Source organism: Microtus oregoni, unplaced genomic scaffold, assembly GCF_018167655.1.
Source record: "Microtus oregoni isolate MIOR12 unplaced genomic scaffold, Mior012 000029F_ref0000214, whole genome shotgun sequence".
NCBI lineage: Eukaryota > Metazoa > Chordata > Mammalia > Rodentia > Cricetidae > Microtus > Microtus oregoni.
This window is the reverse complement of record NW_024543088.1, coordinates 27076954-27093423: the sequence shown is the minus strand read 5'-3', so window position 1 is coordinate 27093423 and position 16470 is coordinate 27076954. Positions and strand designations below refer to the sequence as shown.

The window sequence follows — 16470 nt, the reverse complement described above, 5'->3', positions numbered from 1 at the left end:
GATATAAAATTCATACTTGCTAAATGCTGCCCGATAAATATCTGTATAATAAATACTTTGATCACAGTAGCAACAAAACAAATAATGCTTTATCTTGCAACAACTCAACTGCAGATATAACAATTAAGCATATTTTGATCCAACACAGTTAAGTAAGTTGGGTATAGTAATGTTCACACATTTTTCAAGGACTGGATATTTATAATCTTGATGCTGGGTTCTCAAACCTTTTTGATTTGAGTTCTTTCTATGAACTTGCCAGCAAAATATGAAATCAAGAAAAACTGTTCTGTCCCATGTCAAGTATTCCATGCTAGGTAACTAGAACTAAGAAAGAAGGGACATGCCAGACAAGTGAGCCTGAGAAACTCCTGGAAACTCCAGGCTCCTCTTCCAGAAGCTACGACCAGGTACTGGCCTAACTTTCTGTCAACTTGAGACAGGTTAGAGTTGTCTAATAGAAGGAAGCCTCAACTCTGCCTACAAAGATTGCCTTCAGACAAGGTGATGGTACACTGTCTTGATTGATGATTAATCTCTGGGCTGATGGCCCTGGTGGACAGAGAGCAAGCAGAATCAGGAAGCCAGGACATCATGTTCATCTTGGGTTTCTCCTCCAGTTCTTGCCTCCATGGTCCTGCTTGTCTTGAGCTTCTGCTCCGACTTCTCTTGGTGATGGACTGTCACCGAGTGAAAGATGAAATGAACCGTTTCCTCCCCAGGTTACTTTAGTCAGGGTGTTTAATCACAGCAAAAGAAACTCTAGCTAGGACAACCACTAATCAGGGTGAGCAGGGAAGGCATATTCACGAGAGTGATTGACAACGATTAGCACAGGAGAAGGCAGGCAGGTTAATGAAATGTTAGGCCTAGGAGGCAAAAGGCACTCAAAGAGCTCTTCCAACAACCTCTTTCGTTCAGGATAAAATTCTCATAAAGAGAAGATTTGACCTGTCTGAGATAACAGCTCATTAACAGTGCCGAAAGGCTAGAAGGTGCCCCCTCGTCCCCACACATGCTCTGAAACATCTCTAATGCCAAACCACACAGACTGCATCAAAGGACCATTTCAGAAGCCTATAAAATAAACGGGAACCTTAATTTTACTCCCTCTTCCAAATGAGAAAACCGTGATAATAGAGGGACCCAAGAAAACAACATTCACTGACTGCCAGTCTCGTTGATGGGGTAGGAACAGCAAAATAAAGGAACGAAGAGCCCGTCTTCAAGCTCGTCTACACTGTAACATACACTTACACACTGCAGAAATCCTACCATCAGCCTTACAGTCAGACTGGGCACCTACCAATATTTTATTCATTTGATAAGGAAGTAAAAGCTGAACAGTCACCTAGTCATGGGATAACCATGAGACATGCAGACCTGCTATCACAGTTCCCCAATTCAAAAGCCCCACTCAAAAGTAAAGGAGATAGTGGCTAAGACGCTCATAAATGAGCTAATGTCAGAACATGAGCAACCACTTAGATATTTGACACCCAGATATGACACTGCCTACCAGTCAACCTCAGAACTCCCTGAGCAATCAATTGAGACAGACAGGGAGCAAAGCACCACCCTGGGCATCTGATCCTGGCTCTGCCACCACATACAAGGGAAAGCTGGGCAAATCACTGTCCCTTTCTAAGCTTCTCACCAGCAAATGAGCTGGGACTGGCTCTTTCTGCTCTTACAAAAGGGAAGTGATGCTCCGTCTAATCACATGACTGCAGCCTACATGGCAATACAGAGGCATAAAGTGTTAGTTTGTAGTGTGTCTTGTGTTCACCTATAGCACCCTTTTCTAACTACATTGTTCGGCTTCCATTTAGCTTATGCATTGTTTTGATACGCAGAACTCTAGAAGTTATAGATTCAGCCTGACATATTCATTTCAAATTGAAGCAGTGATAACATTTTTCTAGAGGAAGCTCATTGTTTGAGAGTCATCTGCTGCTGAAAGGAAATGGAAGCAACAAGGTGAGAATGGCTGGGTTCCAGCAGGCAGTTAGCTGGGGAAAAGGCGAGGCACATTACATCATATCACAAAGACCTGAAATGGAAGTCACGATTATGCCAAAGAATTGAAAATTAGAGAAATCGTATTTGCTAGCAATAAAAGGTAGATGAGCTGCCGGAGAGGCACGCCAAGTCTAGATGCTATTTTCTCCTTATCAAACCTCTTTTCCCTTCTGAGAAGTAGTCTTTGGGTGTGCAGCAGTCACTGCCCAGCTCATGTGCCCGGCCTACATAGACACTTATGCACTGTCATGGTCAACAGATGCAGTTACACTGAGCAAAGCTTCACAGACTTCTCACTAAGTATCCCAGCAGCCTTAGAAACCTGGAGATCTTATGATCCATGCTTATCAGAACTGGATACCAAAGATCAAAAGGAGACTGCTTCTGGCCATCCACACAGGAAGAGAAAGAAAGAGGAAGAAAGAGAAAAAACTGGAGTTTGAGCTACAAAGGTCTCTCTGCTAAGTCCTTACAGTTAGTTTTACGTCAAAGTGGAAAGAGCCTTTCCACAGACAAGCTAAGATTAGGTGAACTCACTAAACGACTCAGAAAGAGGTCATAGATAGAAGTGCACAAAAAGACAAGCGTCCGGGTGGGGGAGATGTAGTTGGTAAAGCACTTTCCCATATCTTAGGGTTGGTATTTTTGTGATGAAATACCATGAGAAAAGAAATCTGGGGAGCAAAGGGTTTATTTGTCTTATACTTCTACAGCAGTGTTCATCATTGAAGGAAGTAAGGGAGGCAGGAGCTGATACAGAGGCCATGGAGGGATGCTGCTTACTGGCTTACTCCGCATGACTTACTCAGCCTGCTTTCTTATAGAACCCAGGACTACTAGCTCAGGGATAGAACTACACACAACAGACTGCCCCCCATCCATCAATAACTAATTAAGAAAATGCCTTACAGCCAGGTCCTATGAAGTCATTTCTTCATTTAAGGTCCCTCCTCTCACATAAAAATTCTTTGTGTCAAGCTGACAAGCATACCCCAGAAGCCTAGGGACCCGAGTCCAGATTCCCAGCACTGACCTCAAAGCGGGGAATGGTGGTTAAGCACCAAGAGTCCCAAGGCTGGGGTAGGGCTGGGGGAAGATACAAACAGATTCCTGGAATTGACGGGCCAGTCAGCCTAGTTGAAACCAGCCACCTCTGGCCTTTACACGCATGCACACATACTTGCATGTGCACCTACACATGTGCATTCTCATTTCCTGCCCCCTCACTCTCCAATTTCAAAAAGAAACCCAAGCATTGATAACAATCTCATTTGCCATCTAATACCCTATGAGGGATAGTTTCATTCACATTCCTATAAAAATGCTATTAGTTATCAAGAATATACTGACTGGCACAATGGACGAGAAAGTAGATGACAACGGAGGAAGGGCAAAAAGAGGAAAGAGAGGGATGGAGAAGAGAGACAGAGAAGGAAGGAGAAAGCAGGAAGGATCAGTCCTCCCAGTGTGGATTTATCTACAGATCTCATTAGAAAGCGGAGTAGATGAGGGCCAGCGTATGAGGCAAAAGACATGAGAGAAAACAAACCAGAGAGAAGACAGAAAGTAAAAGTAGACAGGGCTGCATGGACAAAACAACAACCGAGAGGACTTTGGATGGAGAAGACCATGGAAGCTCTTTGTTTAGCTGAAGAGCATGAGGACGCTGGTGCAAGAGTGCAGTGTACGCAAGCCCGGCAACGAGACTGTTCTTCAGGAAAGAGCAAAGCGAGGTCAGACTGGGAGGGTCATGGGTGATCACGCCATACACATGTATAGATCTTACAAGGAGCTTGGCCCTGCTCCCAGATGTGGCTGCTGAAAGGATAAACACAGCGCATGACGAAGCAGAGAGTGGGCATGGGTAATTGCATCCTGGGACTTGGTGTTGATGTGGGAACAAACACATGGCATGAATCACATATATTTTAGGAAGTGCTCAGATAGTTTACATTAACACTCCCAACAGGAATTCCTATTTTTATGCCCAAGGTTACCATTGATAAAAACTGAGTATGAGACAAAATCAGAAAACCACTGATCTTGCCCTAGTCGGGAATAGGCGTGATTCTGCAACATAACAACCATGACCTAATCAGGAACCTATTCTGTGGGTGTATGGCAAGTTAGCAGACGGCCATGACAAGTGATGTCAGCATCCAGTGGATGAAGAAATTCTGTAGGTGACAAGGGATGATGTCTTTTCAAGTCTGACTATTCTCATTCCAACTTAAAAAGCCTTCCTCTAATCCAGACTTCAGCCCTGGCTCATCGCAGGCCTTACTGACAAACACTTCCTTGTTCACTGCCTACTCAGAGTCAATGGTAATCAAAGACCTACTGTGCCCTCAGCAAGGGCTCAGTGCTCAATCTGTGTGAATAAAATCACCAAACAAAGGAATAATGAAAATCTGAACTGGTCATTCTGCCTTGACTTCCCAGCTCTCTCCTCTTCAGATAGGAATTTTATCTCGAAGTCATATCTCACTTCAACCAGGTCTAAAGGTTTGAAAATTGACTTACGACTTTCTCAGTGTCTAAAAAGTCTTCCTGTCTGTGGTTCAAACTTAAAGGTGAAATCTAAGTCCCAACTGGATTTAAATGGGAAGGATTTCAAGACACATACTCTTTAATGAAATCACATGCTCTTCACTTTGGTTTCCACTTAAGAAACAGGAGAACAGTATCACAACCCCAGAAAGAAAAGTTGACTACTGGGCGAAAAGAGAGACACAAGGGTCAGAAGGCTGGGCATGCAGCAGGCCTTCTACAACTGGTAACAGGTAATGCTTCTGAAGAAGGCTCACATGAGTTAAGTTCTAGGAGACTGTTAATGGATGAAGGGAAGAGTCCTGGCTCCAGGGAAAGGTTGTGTCGACAAAAACAGGCTGGAATTGGGCATCAAAGGGAAGGTATGCTGTCTTCGATGCAGAAGATTCGGAGACATCTGTTAACAGGTACAGCTTTAACACCTCCCCTGGACTGAACAAATCTAAAATTGTGAGCTTTTAGATTTGTGACCAAATCTAAAGTTAAGAATTCAGTCTCTTTCCAAATTCTTTTCCACACTAAATTTGATATATAGTGGCATAGTTTGGCAGCCTGTTGGTAACCGAAAAGCTAACAGTAAGTGGAACAATTTAATTAAAACCTCACAGCTCTAAGCAAATTTAAGCATAATTCCTTAATAATACATTCTAATCCAAACCCTAATGACGGAAAATACTTTTCTCTACACACTAGTTCTTGGCTCTCATCCACAGTCCTAGTAGGGTTGAGCACAGCCTACTTCACTTCCCATTTGTAGAAAGGGTAAATATGTTTACGACCTCCAAGGGGTGCTGTGATTTTCCATTTATTGGTGTTTATAAATCTTCTGAGTATTCTGGAAAATTGACTATAAGTTGACACTATTTGTAGCACCCCGTTGGAGCTTAATACATATTCAATTAAAGAACAACGACAACAATATGGCAAAATCTACAAATTAGGAGGGCATTATTTTCATCCTCCTGCCACACTATCTGGAGACTGCATAGAACCCTTCATTAAGGAGGGAATATTATCAACATTCCTTCTAGTAATACGCACTCACATTGGCCTCGGAGGATATTCTCATTCCAAAAACACAAAACCATGCCTAACCATCCACCCTGACGAAAATGAGACTCCTGCAAAGACCTTGTGCCCTGCTCCGACCCCACCACTTGGCCCTGCCATCCTTTACACAGCTACTCCTTCATAAAATGCTCACTTTCCCAAAGCTCCCTTTGCCAACATAAGGGTGACTACGACACAAACAGCCACAGTCTGACTCTATGGAGGCCAAGCCATCCTTCCATTGCTTCTTCTGCTCAGGTGAGTGTTGTGGGACAATGGTCTTTTATTCTGTCACATGCTGGAATAAAGCACTGACTGGACAGTAGTCAGGAAGGAAGTAGAGGTGAGGCAAGGAGAATTCTGGGAAGAGATAAGACTCAGTCTGCAGTTGTCACCCAGACATGGAGGAAGCAAGATGAGAATGCCTTACTGATAAAAGTACCAAGTCATGTGGCTAACATAGAAAAGAATAATGGGCCAATTTAAGATTTGAGAATCAGTTAATAAAAAGCCTGAGCTAATAGGCCAAGCAGTTTAGAATTAATGTAGTAGACCTCTGTGAATTTCTTTGGGACAAACGACTGTGGGACCGGGCAGGACAGAAACCTCAGTCAGCAGCTGAGTCCTACCCTTTGGAGGACACAGTAGATGGTCACAAGCATGAGCGTACAGCTTTTGATCATTCTCAAATAATCCATCAAGCTTTAAATTAGAAAAAGTCTTCAAAGCCAATCATAACTGCTGAAGAGAATCATCTGTTTATCGGGACCGGGGCAGAGGTTGTGAGACACCCAGGGTAATATTACCATGAAAAGTTATGGAAAAGCGATAGCTGTAGCAAAAGAACACAGCAATTTGTCCCCATGTAACCAGTTCTGAGCCCCCATTCAACAGGGCAACTCCCTATGTGGGCAACGCAGCCCACTGAATATGGAGCAGCAATGCCAGTGGATCCCATGTTCCCTGCTGCCCTGTCCCTTAAGGGCTCTATAGCATATCTCATTATACTGGGTTTCATTGGCTCCAGTCTCCCGCTCTGGGTGCTTTTCTTTGACATACATGGCTGACGTTGAGGAATCTGCATAGTTGGGTTGAGGTTTAACCAACAGAAAAAGGGGAAATCTATGTGACTTTACTATTTTCACTACAAAAAAAAAATCCCAAATTTATTTCCCCCCTTTTGAAACGGCACTACGGAAACACATGCGAGGCTGCGATGGATGGAGGCTGTACTTTCCAAACAGTAGCAAAAGACTAAGAATAGAAAACCTTGATTTGCTCAAGATGTATATAACTTCCTCTCCCATTTCCTTTTCTTACCGCCCTAAGCCAACAGAAGCAGTACATGGTGAACCCTTGGCAGGCTCACAATAGCATCAAACAGATAAGTGTGGCACATATTCCATAGTTTACTTTCCAAAATTTCCTACTGTTGAATCACAGAATCACACAACTGATCCACACATATCATCCAAGTGGCTAATCTACGTCCTCAGAACAAAGTGAGGACTATGGATGATAGAGGAACTGTGGTACACATTCTAGGTAGGTACTAAAAAGCAAATGAAAGGGGAAACAATGGGAAGAACACAAAGGCAGTACTACCAAAACTTCTCATTGAGCTAGTGGTCAGCTTGCCTAGCTACTGTGCTGCCATGGACAAGTGGTCCAGTTAAGAAATATCTCCTCATCATACTATCATCTCATCATATGAACCAGTGGCTAGAACCAGTCAAAGGGACCAGTCAAATGTAGTGATTTATGATATTAAATTACTTATACGGGAGTTCTCTATACTATATTGTACTTCTGGTTTTATGAAACACAGCTGAGAGTCAGGATTAATGTACACGAACTCATCACATCACCCCACAAAGAGGCATACATAAGATGATGGGAACATGAAGAAGCATTAAATGATTATCACAGTCGCCTAACAGATTTCACAGTCGCCTTCACAATGAGGCAGATATTGCTAGACAGAAGAATTTTCTAGGACAATTATTATTGAAATTGACACCTTGCACATGAAGCTAAGAAATGTGAAGGTAAGGAACATACAGGAGAGCATTGGGCAGACATGAGAAGCAGTGTACAATAAAGTACCATTTTTTTTTCTTAAAAATGCAAAGAATGACTGGCCAGTACAAAGAAAAAGGAGGAGGATGTGTCAGCTAGCAAGAATGAAATAGGGAAAGGTAACTTGGCATTTGTTAATAATGGAAGGATCATATTAAGAGCAAAAGGTCATACGGAGAACACACTGGGGTATAAGTAAGGTAGGCCACGGCATGCTCTGAACACCTAGATAAAAGGAGAAAATTCATGTGGCAGGAAGTAAAACAGCCACAGGAAGAAAATAATAATAATTTCTGGACCACTAACTGTTTAGAGATATTCAGCTGGAATATGAAAAAAATAGAATACAGGTGATGAGTCACTTGTAATATGGAGAAAGAATGAGCTAAAATGATGGGCAATGAAATAAATGGACTGGAACAGAGCTGAGACTCATTTTTATGCCCAAAGACCTTGCTGATAAATACAGGGGGGAAAAATGGGACATGTGAACAATGATCAGAGAACCACAGGGTTTAGAGTGTGGGAGACTACAAAATATGATGGCATGTCAAACCCGATGATGAATACACTTTTGGGAATACTGGGAATGAACAGAAAGATGGCTTTCCTGCAGGAAAAAAACTAAAGGATTAATGACGATCCCTACAAATGTTATACATTGCAGGAATCATAACCAGATCGAGCCAGCGGATGAACAACGACTGAGCTGATTCTCTTAACATTCTTGTTTCTAAAGGGAGAAGACAGAAGGTCAAAAGAAGACAATCATCTGGGCACCAAAAGGACCAACAGGAAGAAAGAAGATCCAGTAAGGGGAATGTATCAAGGGAGTCAAAGGACAGACAGCGGGTTCTGAGAAGATGGCAGAGTTGGAAGCAGTTAAAGGAAGTCTGCCCTGCCCACTAGACAAAAGCAGCAAAGGCATCGCCTGTATGATGTGACAGAGCTGGAACTCTAGAGTCTACTGAAGGCTTCCAACTCCGAGGCAGAAGCCTGGGTTGTAAACTGTGGTTAATTTAGGTTAATTTCATTTCTGAGTACAGTCCCTACTAACCAAAGCCCCAGCTTGGCAGGCAAGCATGCAAGTCTTCCTATTGCAACCCATGGTAGGAGCTCAGAAGGCAGGGAGTGCTTCACTTTCCAAGAACAAAAGATCTCTGCAATGATTCGATTGCTTTGACTCACAGAGGCAGCTGCCACGTGTCCAATATGGTGTTGTGTCTTCCCAGCTTTTAAGGGGAGCCACTTAAGATTTCCTTGTATATATGCCACTGTCTCCTAGTTTGGGTGGACACACATTGATGACTAGAACAACGATTTGAACATTGTTCTAATCATAGCATACATGAATGAAATTAGTAACCCTTGCAACCCTGCTCAATTCTCTTAAGGGATACAGGACGGATCTTCATTATAGTATTTAGATATGGTAAATGTGAATCTATCATTATATTTTTAGATAGGATTTTACTCATAAATAAAGGATTGCCCAATACTGAAAAATTGGGAGAATAGATCACTCATATAGCCTTCCATAAAATTATCCAATAAAGCACAATAGCATAAATAGTAAGCACCTGCAAGGATAGAATTGGGAAGAAGACTGCAACAGAAAGCAAACAGAAACCAGAGGACAGTATAGGCCTGAAAGGGAGAGAGCAGGGTGCTGTGGTCACACAGTCCAGCATAAGGAACAATAATACTAAAAGTCACTCTCAATAAAGCATCTTAATAACACTTGACATAAAGGAAAACAAGTTCTACTCAAGGCTTACTTTGTCTATAAAATGTAGAGCATACTTTTTCTTTAATAAAAACCTTGCAAATCTTTCACATATATATTACTTGATTTCCTTACATTATTTCTTATAAGTAGAAAATACTTATAAGCAATGCACACTTCGATGAAAAAATACCACTCAGCATTGACAAAGCCATTAAAATTAATGAAGGGAAAGACAAAATGGATATGAACTTCAAAAGGAGCCAACAACAGGTTCATAATTCAGTGAATGTGGCTGGAGCACATAGCATAAGAAGTCATTCCCTACACACAACTCTGGTTGAGAGCCAACCACACTGCTTAACTCACAGTCAAACAGAACTGGGGAGACCAACTTCCCCAGGGACTGTTTGACCACGGATTCACTAACAACACTGACGTATCCTGGATTATTTCTCAAGGCTTAGAAAAGTTAGGTATACATATGTATCTCCAGAATTTGTTTGTTTTGACTTTGAAACAGGATCTTGCTACATAGCCCAAGCTGGCCTGAAACACAATTCTTCCTTAGCCTTTTAAGAGCTAGGATTCTAGGTGTGTAAAACTACACCCAGTTGAATAAATGTAACAATAGGAAGAGATTGGTTGTGGATGCTGTGAACCAGTACCATGGCAAATATACAGCCCTGGACTTGATTCCTGGCTCCTTGAAAAAGGAAGACAAGTGAAAAAGCAGAGGAGGAGGAAGGCACCATGTGAAAGAGTCAATATTGTCCAGAAAATACTAGAAGAGTTGCCATCAGCACTAGACTTGCTGTCCACAGGCGTTTACAAGTATACATTTACACCATCTGCCCAGCTCACCTAAATGCCCAGCCAGAGGCCAAATCAGAAAAAAAAGGAAACAGGCAAATCATATTGACCCAATTCAGAAACTTTCAAAGAACATGCCAGTCTTGTTACACACACACACACACACACACACACACACACACAGAGAGAGAGAGAGAGAGAGAGAGAGAGAGAGAGAGAGAGAGAGAGAGAGAGAGAGGGGCTGGGGGGGGATACAAACACAAAGAGATACGGAGGAGAAAATCACAATGCCAGCCACCCTGATTGCTGCTCTTCAGTCAGGACCACTATCTACAAATCAGTTAGGGCCCTAGGGCCCACTGGTCTAAAAGGAAGAGGGTGAAGGGTGACGTAGAGAAGAGCATGCCAGGCTTTCTCATCCGTTCATGCATCACCTGTCTCTGTAAGAACACCCTAAGGAAAGGGCATGTGGCTTAGAGAGGGTTAGCGCCTCTGCTGGCCAGTCTACTCATGATCCTGCAACACACCCCACTATAACTGGCTGGGGCTTAGGGCCTGGATCTGCTTCTGTGTGAGTATCCTCCTCCCTCATCATATTCATGGGCAGAGGAAGAGGAAACCTCTGTGATAAGAATCATTCAAACTATGGTAAAGGTCAGCTGCTAGTTTCTGTGGGCTCACAAAGGAAGGTGGCCATGACTGTGGACTTGGGGTCATTATGCCTAAACTGTGTAAAATGGGAAAATAGGAAAGTATCAGCCGTGTGTGTGTGTGTGTGTGTGTGTGTGTGTGTTTTAAATTCTTTTCACCAAAGGTGAGTTTGCTTAAAGGTGTCGAATCTCACTTTAAGAAAGGAATTGGGGGGTTTCTTCTTCCTATGTACTGGTAATTCTGAGGCTAGTTCACAATACGGTGCTCACTTTAGCCTTAACATGCCAGCCTCTCTCCACAGCTTTGTTGACCAGCTCTTTGTGGTACACTGCCCTCTCCACCCCGTCCAGCCCCAACTGACCCTTTGTGCATCATTTTCAAGGAGTAAAGTAATCAAGGCATGAAAAATAAATGTTAAAGGGAAAGATTGCAAGATTGCATTTGAATATGAAAATTTTAACAGGGAACCAATCAGTATATATATATGTAAGTGCTGGCCTGAGTAAATATGAACAGAGAAAAGACAACCGATTGCACCTGCTGCACACCAGGAAAGGAGAACCAAGCTACAGAGTCAGACCACAACCAGGCCAAGCAAAAGGTGGTTTCCTGGAGGTCATGGAAAGACCAAGCCAAAGTGTTGCCTACAGGGCCAGTTAAGGGAGCTTGGGAAGCCATCAAGCAACTCAGAGCTATGTGCATGTGGTTTGTTTCCTCCGTGTGTGGTACATGCACATGAGAGCACACACATACGTGTGTGTGTGTGTGTGTGTGTGTGTGTGTGTGTTGATATAGGCGGGTCTTTCTATGTGTTGCTTTCATTGGTTAATTAATAAAGAAACTGCTTGGTCTGATAGGTCAGAACATAGGTAGGTGGAGTAGACAGAACAGAATGCTGGGAAGAAGGGAAGTGAGTCAGACGCCATGACTCTCCTCTCTGAGACGGACGCTGGTTAGACTCATGCTCGTAAGCCACAGTCAAGTGGCAATACAGATATTAGAAATGGGTTAGATCAATATGTGATAGTTAGCCAATAATGGACTGGAGATAATGGGCCAGGAAGTGTTTAAATAAATACAATTTGTGTGTTGTTATTTTGGGTGTAAAGCTAGCCATGCGGGAGCCGGGCGGGACAAAAAGCAGGCCTGCCCGAAGCTCCTTCTACAGTGTGTGTTACATCTAATCTAACAATCTATCTCTTTATCTACCACCATACCATTGCCTCACTATATACGTGATCTTTTCCTTACGAAAATTAAGACAAAAGCAAAAACCCTACCAACTAAACAATAGAAAGACTTAAAAAGTCTGATGTCAAATTTCCTGGAAAATAAGACCTATTAAAAAATATCTTAAAATACCTTACAAAGGATATTCTGTTGTCTCATCCAAGTGATAAGCAATGTTGTGCACCTGCTTTGGGCTGACCGAAAGGAGAATTTACAGACTGTGACATCCACTAAGAGCAAAGTGCCAAGGATTAATTCCTGGACTGCCAGACGGAGGAGGCCGAGTTCTGAGGCTAGATTACCTGGAGCACAATGTGCCTATCTACTGAGTACATTCACTTTACTCTGAAAGAGTAAAGAACAAATGTCAAGGGGTTAGTGCAAACTTTACAGGCAGGAAAGTTAAATGGATTCTGGCAAAGAAAGCAAATCAAATCTCCCATTTGTGTTCAGTTTCATCTTTCCCATAAAAAAAAAGCGAATTCTCAAGACAAGAATATTTCTTTGCAATAAATATTTATTACTTTTGTATGGAAGTTTATATAACATATATCATAAATGCACAGAGCCAAACGAAACTCCAGCAGCACCTGTTCTTGCCAGATACAACATGCAACCCCCTACTCTGCATCCAAGAGCCTGACAGCCTAAGAGAGTACTAAGACAGGCCAAGTACAGTATAAAAACAATCAACAGTGGGAGGGGGGAGCTATGGCCAAGAGGGAAGGCTTCTAGGTGAGAGTTCTGTTAGAACAACAGTATCTACAGACACCTCTTTGGGTCTCAGACGCCCCATTTTCAAAGAGGGTCGGGAATTAATTCCATCAGTGGGGGATGGAAAGTACTTTATTCTAGACATCTCGCCCTAAGGTTGGACTCAATGACCACCGAAGTCCCTTTCAGCCCTGAGTATCTTGCAATAGCCCTACTTAGAAGACAGTCTTCTGGCTCCGAGTTGAAAATCTGGCTGGAAATATAAACAGACTTCTACATAAAACACACATTTACCAGCTATGATTTGGAATTGGCAAGATGAGGCTTTACCAGAGTTGAGAGGAAAACGTGCAAAATCGTCCCCAGTGATTACACTGTTTCGGCTGCACTGAGCTCCATCTAATGGTGCTGATGCAAGGCCAGAGCAGGGTCAGCTGCTGTCACATCCAACTTGCTCTTGCCCGACAGAGGGACATGGGCTTCGTTTTTAAGTTCCCAAGAATGTCATAGGAAGAGCTTCAAAAACAACTCCCTCTCCCTACCAGATTTGTCCTTTTCCATTTGGCAAACATTGCTTTATTTTTTTTATCATCCTCCCTTCTGTTTTACAGAGAACATAAGCCAACATGGCAACAGGCTTCTTGTTTATTTCCTTCCTCTTCAAAAACAAAGCCATGGCTTGAGTACATTTATCAGAACAAAGTCCACATAGAAAGGGACTTTTTGTGACTTTAGTGAAGGCCCCAGGAACAGGGCAAGGATGCCACTTTCACTGCTTCTGTTCAGCAAAGAACTGGTGGTCCTCGCCAGGGAAATTAGACAATACAAAGAATGAAAAAGGAGGAAGATGAATTGTACCTGTTCAGACAAAGTGAACACACAGACAAGTCCAAGTCTCAAGGAAACATTATTAAATTAATAAATTCAAAAAATTGCAGGATATCAAATCAACCTATAAGGGTAAGTAGGTTATTTATATTAACAGTCAACTCTGAAAAAGAAATAATCAAAAAGAAGTCACATTCATAGTAGCTACAAAAACATAAATAAGTTGGAATATAATATTTTAAGGATATGAAAGATGTTTACAATGAACTATCCAACACTGACAAAAGTCAAGCAAGGGGCAATTATTTTGAAGAGTCTATGTTCAGAGGTTAGATGATTTTTAAATGGAACCCATGGGCAAAACTTTCTTATTACTGTGATTAGTAACTTCTCATAGTAACAATCATAGCTTTATTTTTACCAGCTTCATACAATATCTATTACAATCTTATTATCATTGTTGCTATTTGATTTACATAATATCAGCAATAATATCAAAATATCACCCAGCTATATAAACTAGTCCATTGAAACACATCGGTACATTATCATCTTTTTAAGGAGGCGTCGTTACCTTCTTTCTAAAGGACAGCTAGGACTCGATGTCAGTGCCCACAGTCACTGCCTTAGAACATACTTCTCAACTACTTTTCAAACTGCAGACATTCAGTAGGAGAAATATTCAAAACATACCGTAATAGATTTAATAACAATCCAGGAAAGAAAATAGAAGAGAATTTTAAAATTATGCCCATTAACCAATACACAAAGAAGCATCCCAATAATAAACAGCAGCATATAAAAAGCAAGCAAGAATATTTCATTAAAATATGAATAAAATATACTCCACAAGAATCCATCTGTCTTACAATGCCTTTCTCCCTTAAGCGTCTGTCTAATGGTGCTGTCCTGAGGAGGTTCCACTCACCAAGGCCACTCTGGGAAGCCACCAAGTGCCTGCTTCCCCAGCACATAACCCCACCCGAATACACAATGCCGCTTGTACTCCGTTTACTTGCAAGGCCCACAGCTTCCAAATGAGTCTTGCCTTTCGTACCCTCAGATCTCCAGTGCTCAGATAATATCTGCACTGGAACGAAGACTATTTGGAAAGAACTGAATAATTTCTGCTTTGCTCTCCCAACCTAAACTTCAAGAGAAAGGACAACAGATTAGACCCTAGACAGTTCTTCCTTACAGCTTCCCTTCCATCCCATTCCCTGGGGGCCACTGCAGGCACACATACGCGAGCACACTAAGTATCAGAACAAGCCACACAACAGTCAACATTAACACAGTGTCCCTGTGTTGTAACTCGTAGGTTTCTGATGCTTGACTGTGCACAAGCAAACACCAGACACCATGACATCTCATCTGCAAAGCCAGGATTTCTCTAAGACAAATTCTGTATCATTATCTTCAGATATCTATGTTAACATCACCTTATCTGAGAATGGCAATCTTAATAATCTTATAATTTTCCTGTGTTGACATGATGTCTTCAAGCTTATGTGGGGCTGCTGGTCACAAGTCACTTTTGGTCAGAGCAAAACTGTTTTTCTTGTCACTCAACGTCTAGCTGGAGTTAGTTACTTCGTAACCTGTACTCTCCTGAGCACAAAACTCATACATCACTGATACGCATCTATAATATTCATCTTCGAAAACCTAAAACAAACGGCCCTACAGTGTCTTGCTATTGCTTTCATGAAAACAATGTAGCTGCCAGTGAGAGTCCACAATGAATAAGCAGATCCTTAAATATCACTCTTACTTATATAGAATACATAGCTTAAGGACAGAGAGAAAAGATAAATTTTAAAGGCCTGGGTTCGTGCCAAAAAAAAAAAAAAAGTGTAAACTTCTCAAACACATTTCTTTAAAAAAAAATCACCTTAGGTTTGAAAATGAAATTAATATGTAAAAGTTTTCTTTGGCTTCAGAGTGTAAGCCAGAAGAACTCTGAGAAGTGTGACTTGGGCATTTTGCATTCAAGTACGTTAACTCCTTGCAAGGCGTAAAGCTCTGGATAGACCTGAGGTAAATGCTCATGACACAGAAACCATTGGTGACATCACAGACATCCTAGCATGTCTTATCAACCTGACATCTCCCTCTGCTCTTACCTGCACTTTGAAAGCACCTTCATCCAGTGGTGGAGGAGGAGGGAAGTGTCCAGGGCCAGGAGGAATGGTACCAGGGTCATCCAAAGGTGGAGGTGGGGGTGGGAGAAAATCACCTAGAGAAAGGAAATACATATGTGATTTTTTTTTTTTTTTTTTTTTGGTTTTTCGAGACAGGGTTTCTCTGTGGTTTTGGAGCCTGTCCTGGAACTAGCTCTTGTAGACCAGGCTGGTCTCGAACTCACAGAGATCCGCCTGCCTCTGCCTCCCGAGTGCTGGGATTAAAGGCATGCGTCACCACCTCCCGGCTACATATGTGATGTTAAGAGGGATGCCATTTCATAGTACCGTTTAAAAGATACATCTGCTGACAATGTACTGTAACTGGTTTAGACCGTGTGTTTGCCTTATATAAAAAACTTACCTTACTTAGCTAACATGGATTTAATTAATAGCCTTAGCCATCAGAGGAGAAAAGGCCAAATTTGATATTACAAAATGGCATAAAAGTTAAGTGTAGAGGGGTCAAGGACATCAAGCAAAGGCAAGGGGTGTGCTTGAGGTGGGGACTAGGGGCACTGAAATAAAAGACTTGATAACTGGCATTAATAAAATCCTAACCAAGCAGAGGAAGACAAAATTTTGATATGTAAAAATAACAAGAAGTTCAATTTATGAGGAAGA

General features: G+C 42.0%; 1 protein-coding gene across 2 annotated transcripts in view; it reads right to left on the bottom strand.

The window, feature by feature from the left end:
- The window catches only part of LOC121464860 (LIM domain containing preferred translocation partner in lipoma), a 601897-nt gene that overhangs the window by 305237 nt on the left and 280190 nt on the right, over positions 1–16470 (bottom strand). For both annotated transcript variants that reach the window (XM_041677943.1, XM_041677944.1), the window contains exon 5: positions 15790–15902. In XM_041677943.1, the coding sequence (XP_041533877.1) occupies positions 15790–15902 (113 nt within the window). The remainder of the gene's footprint in view (positions 1–15789; positions 15903–16470) is intronic.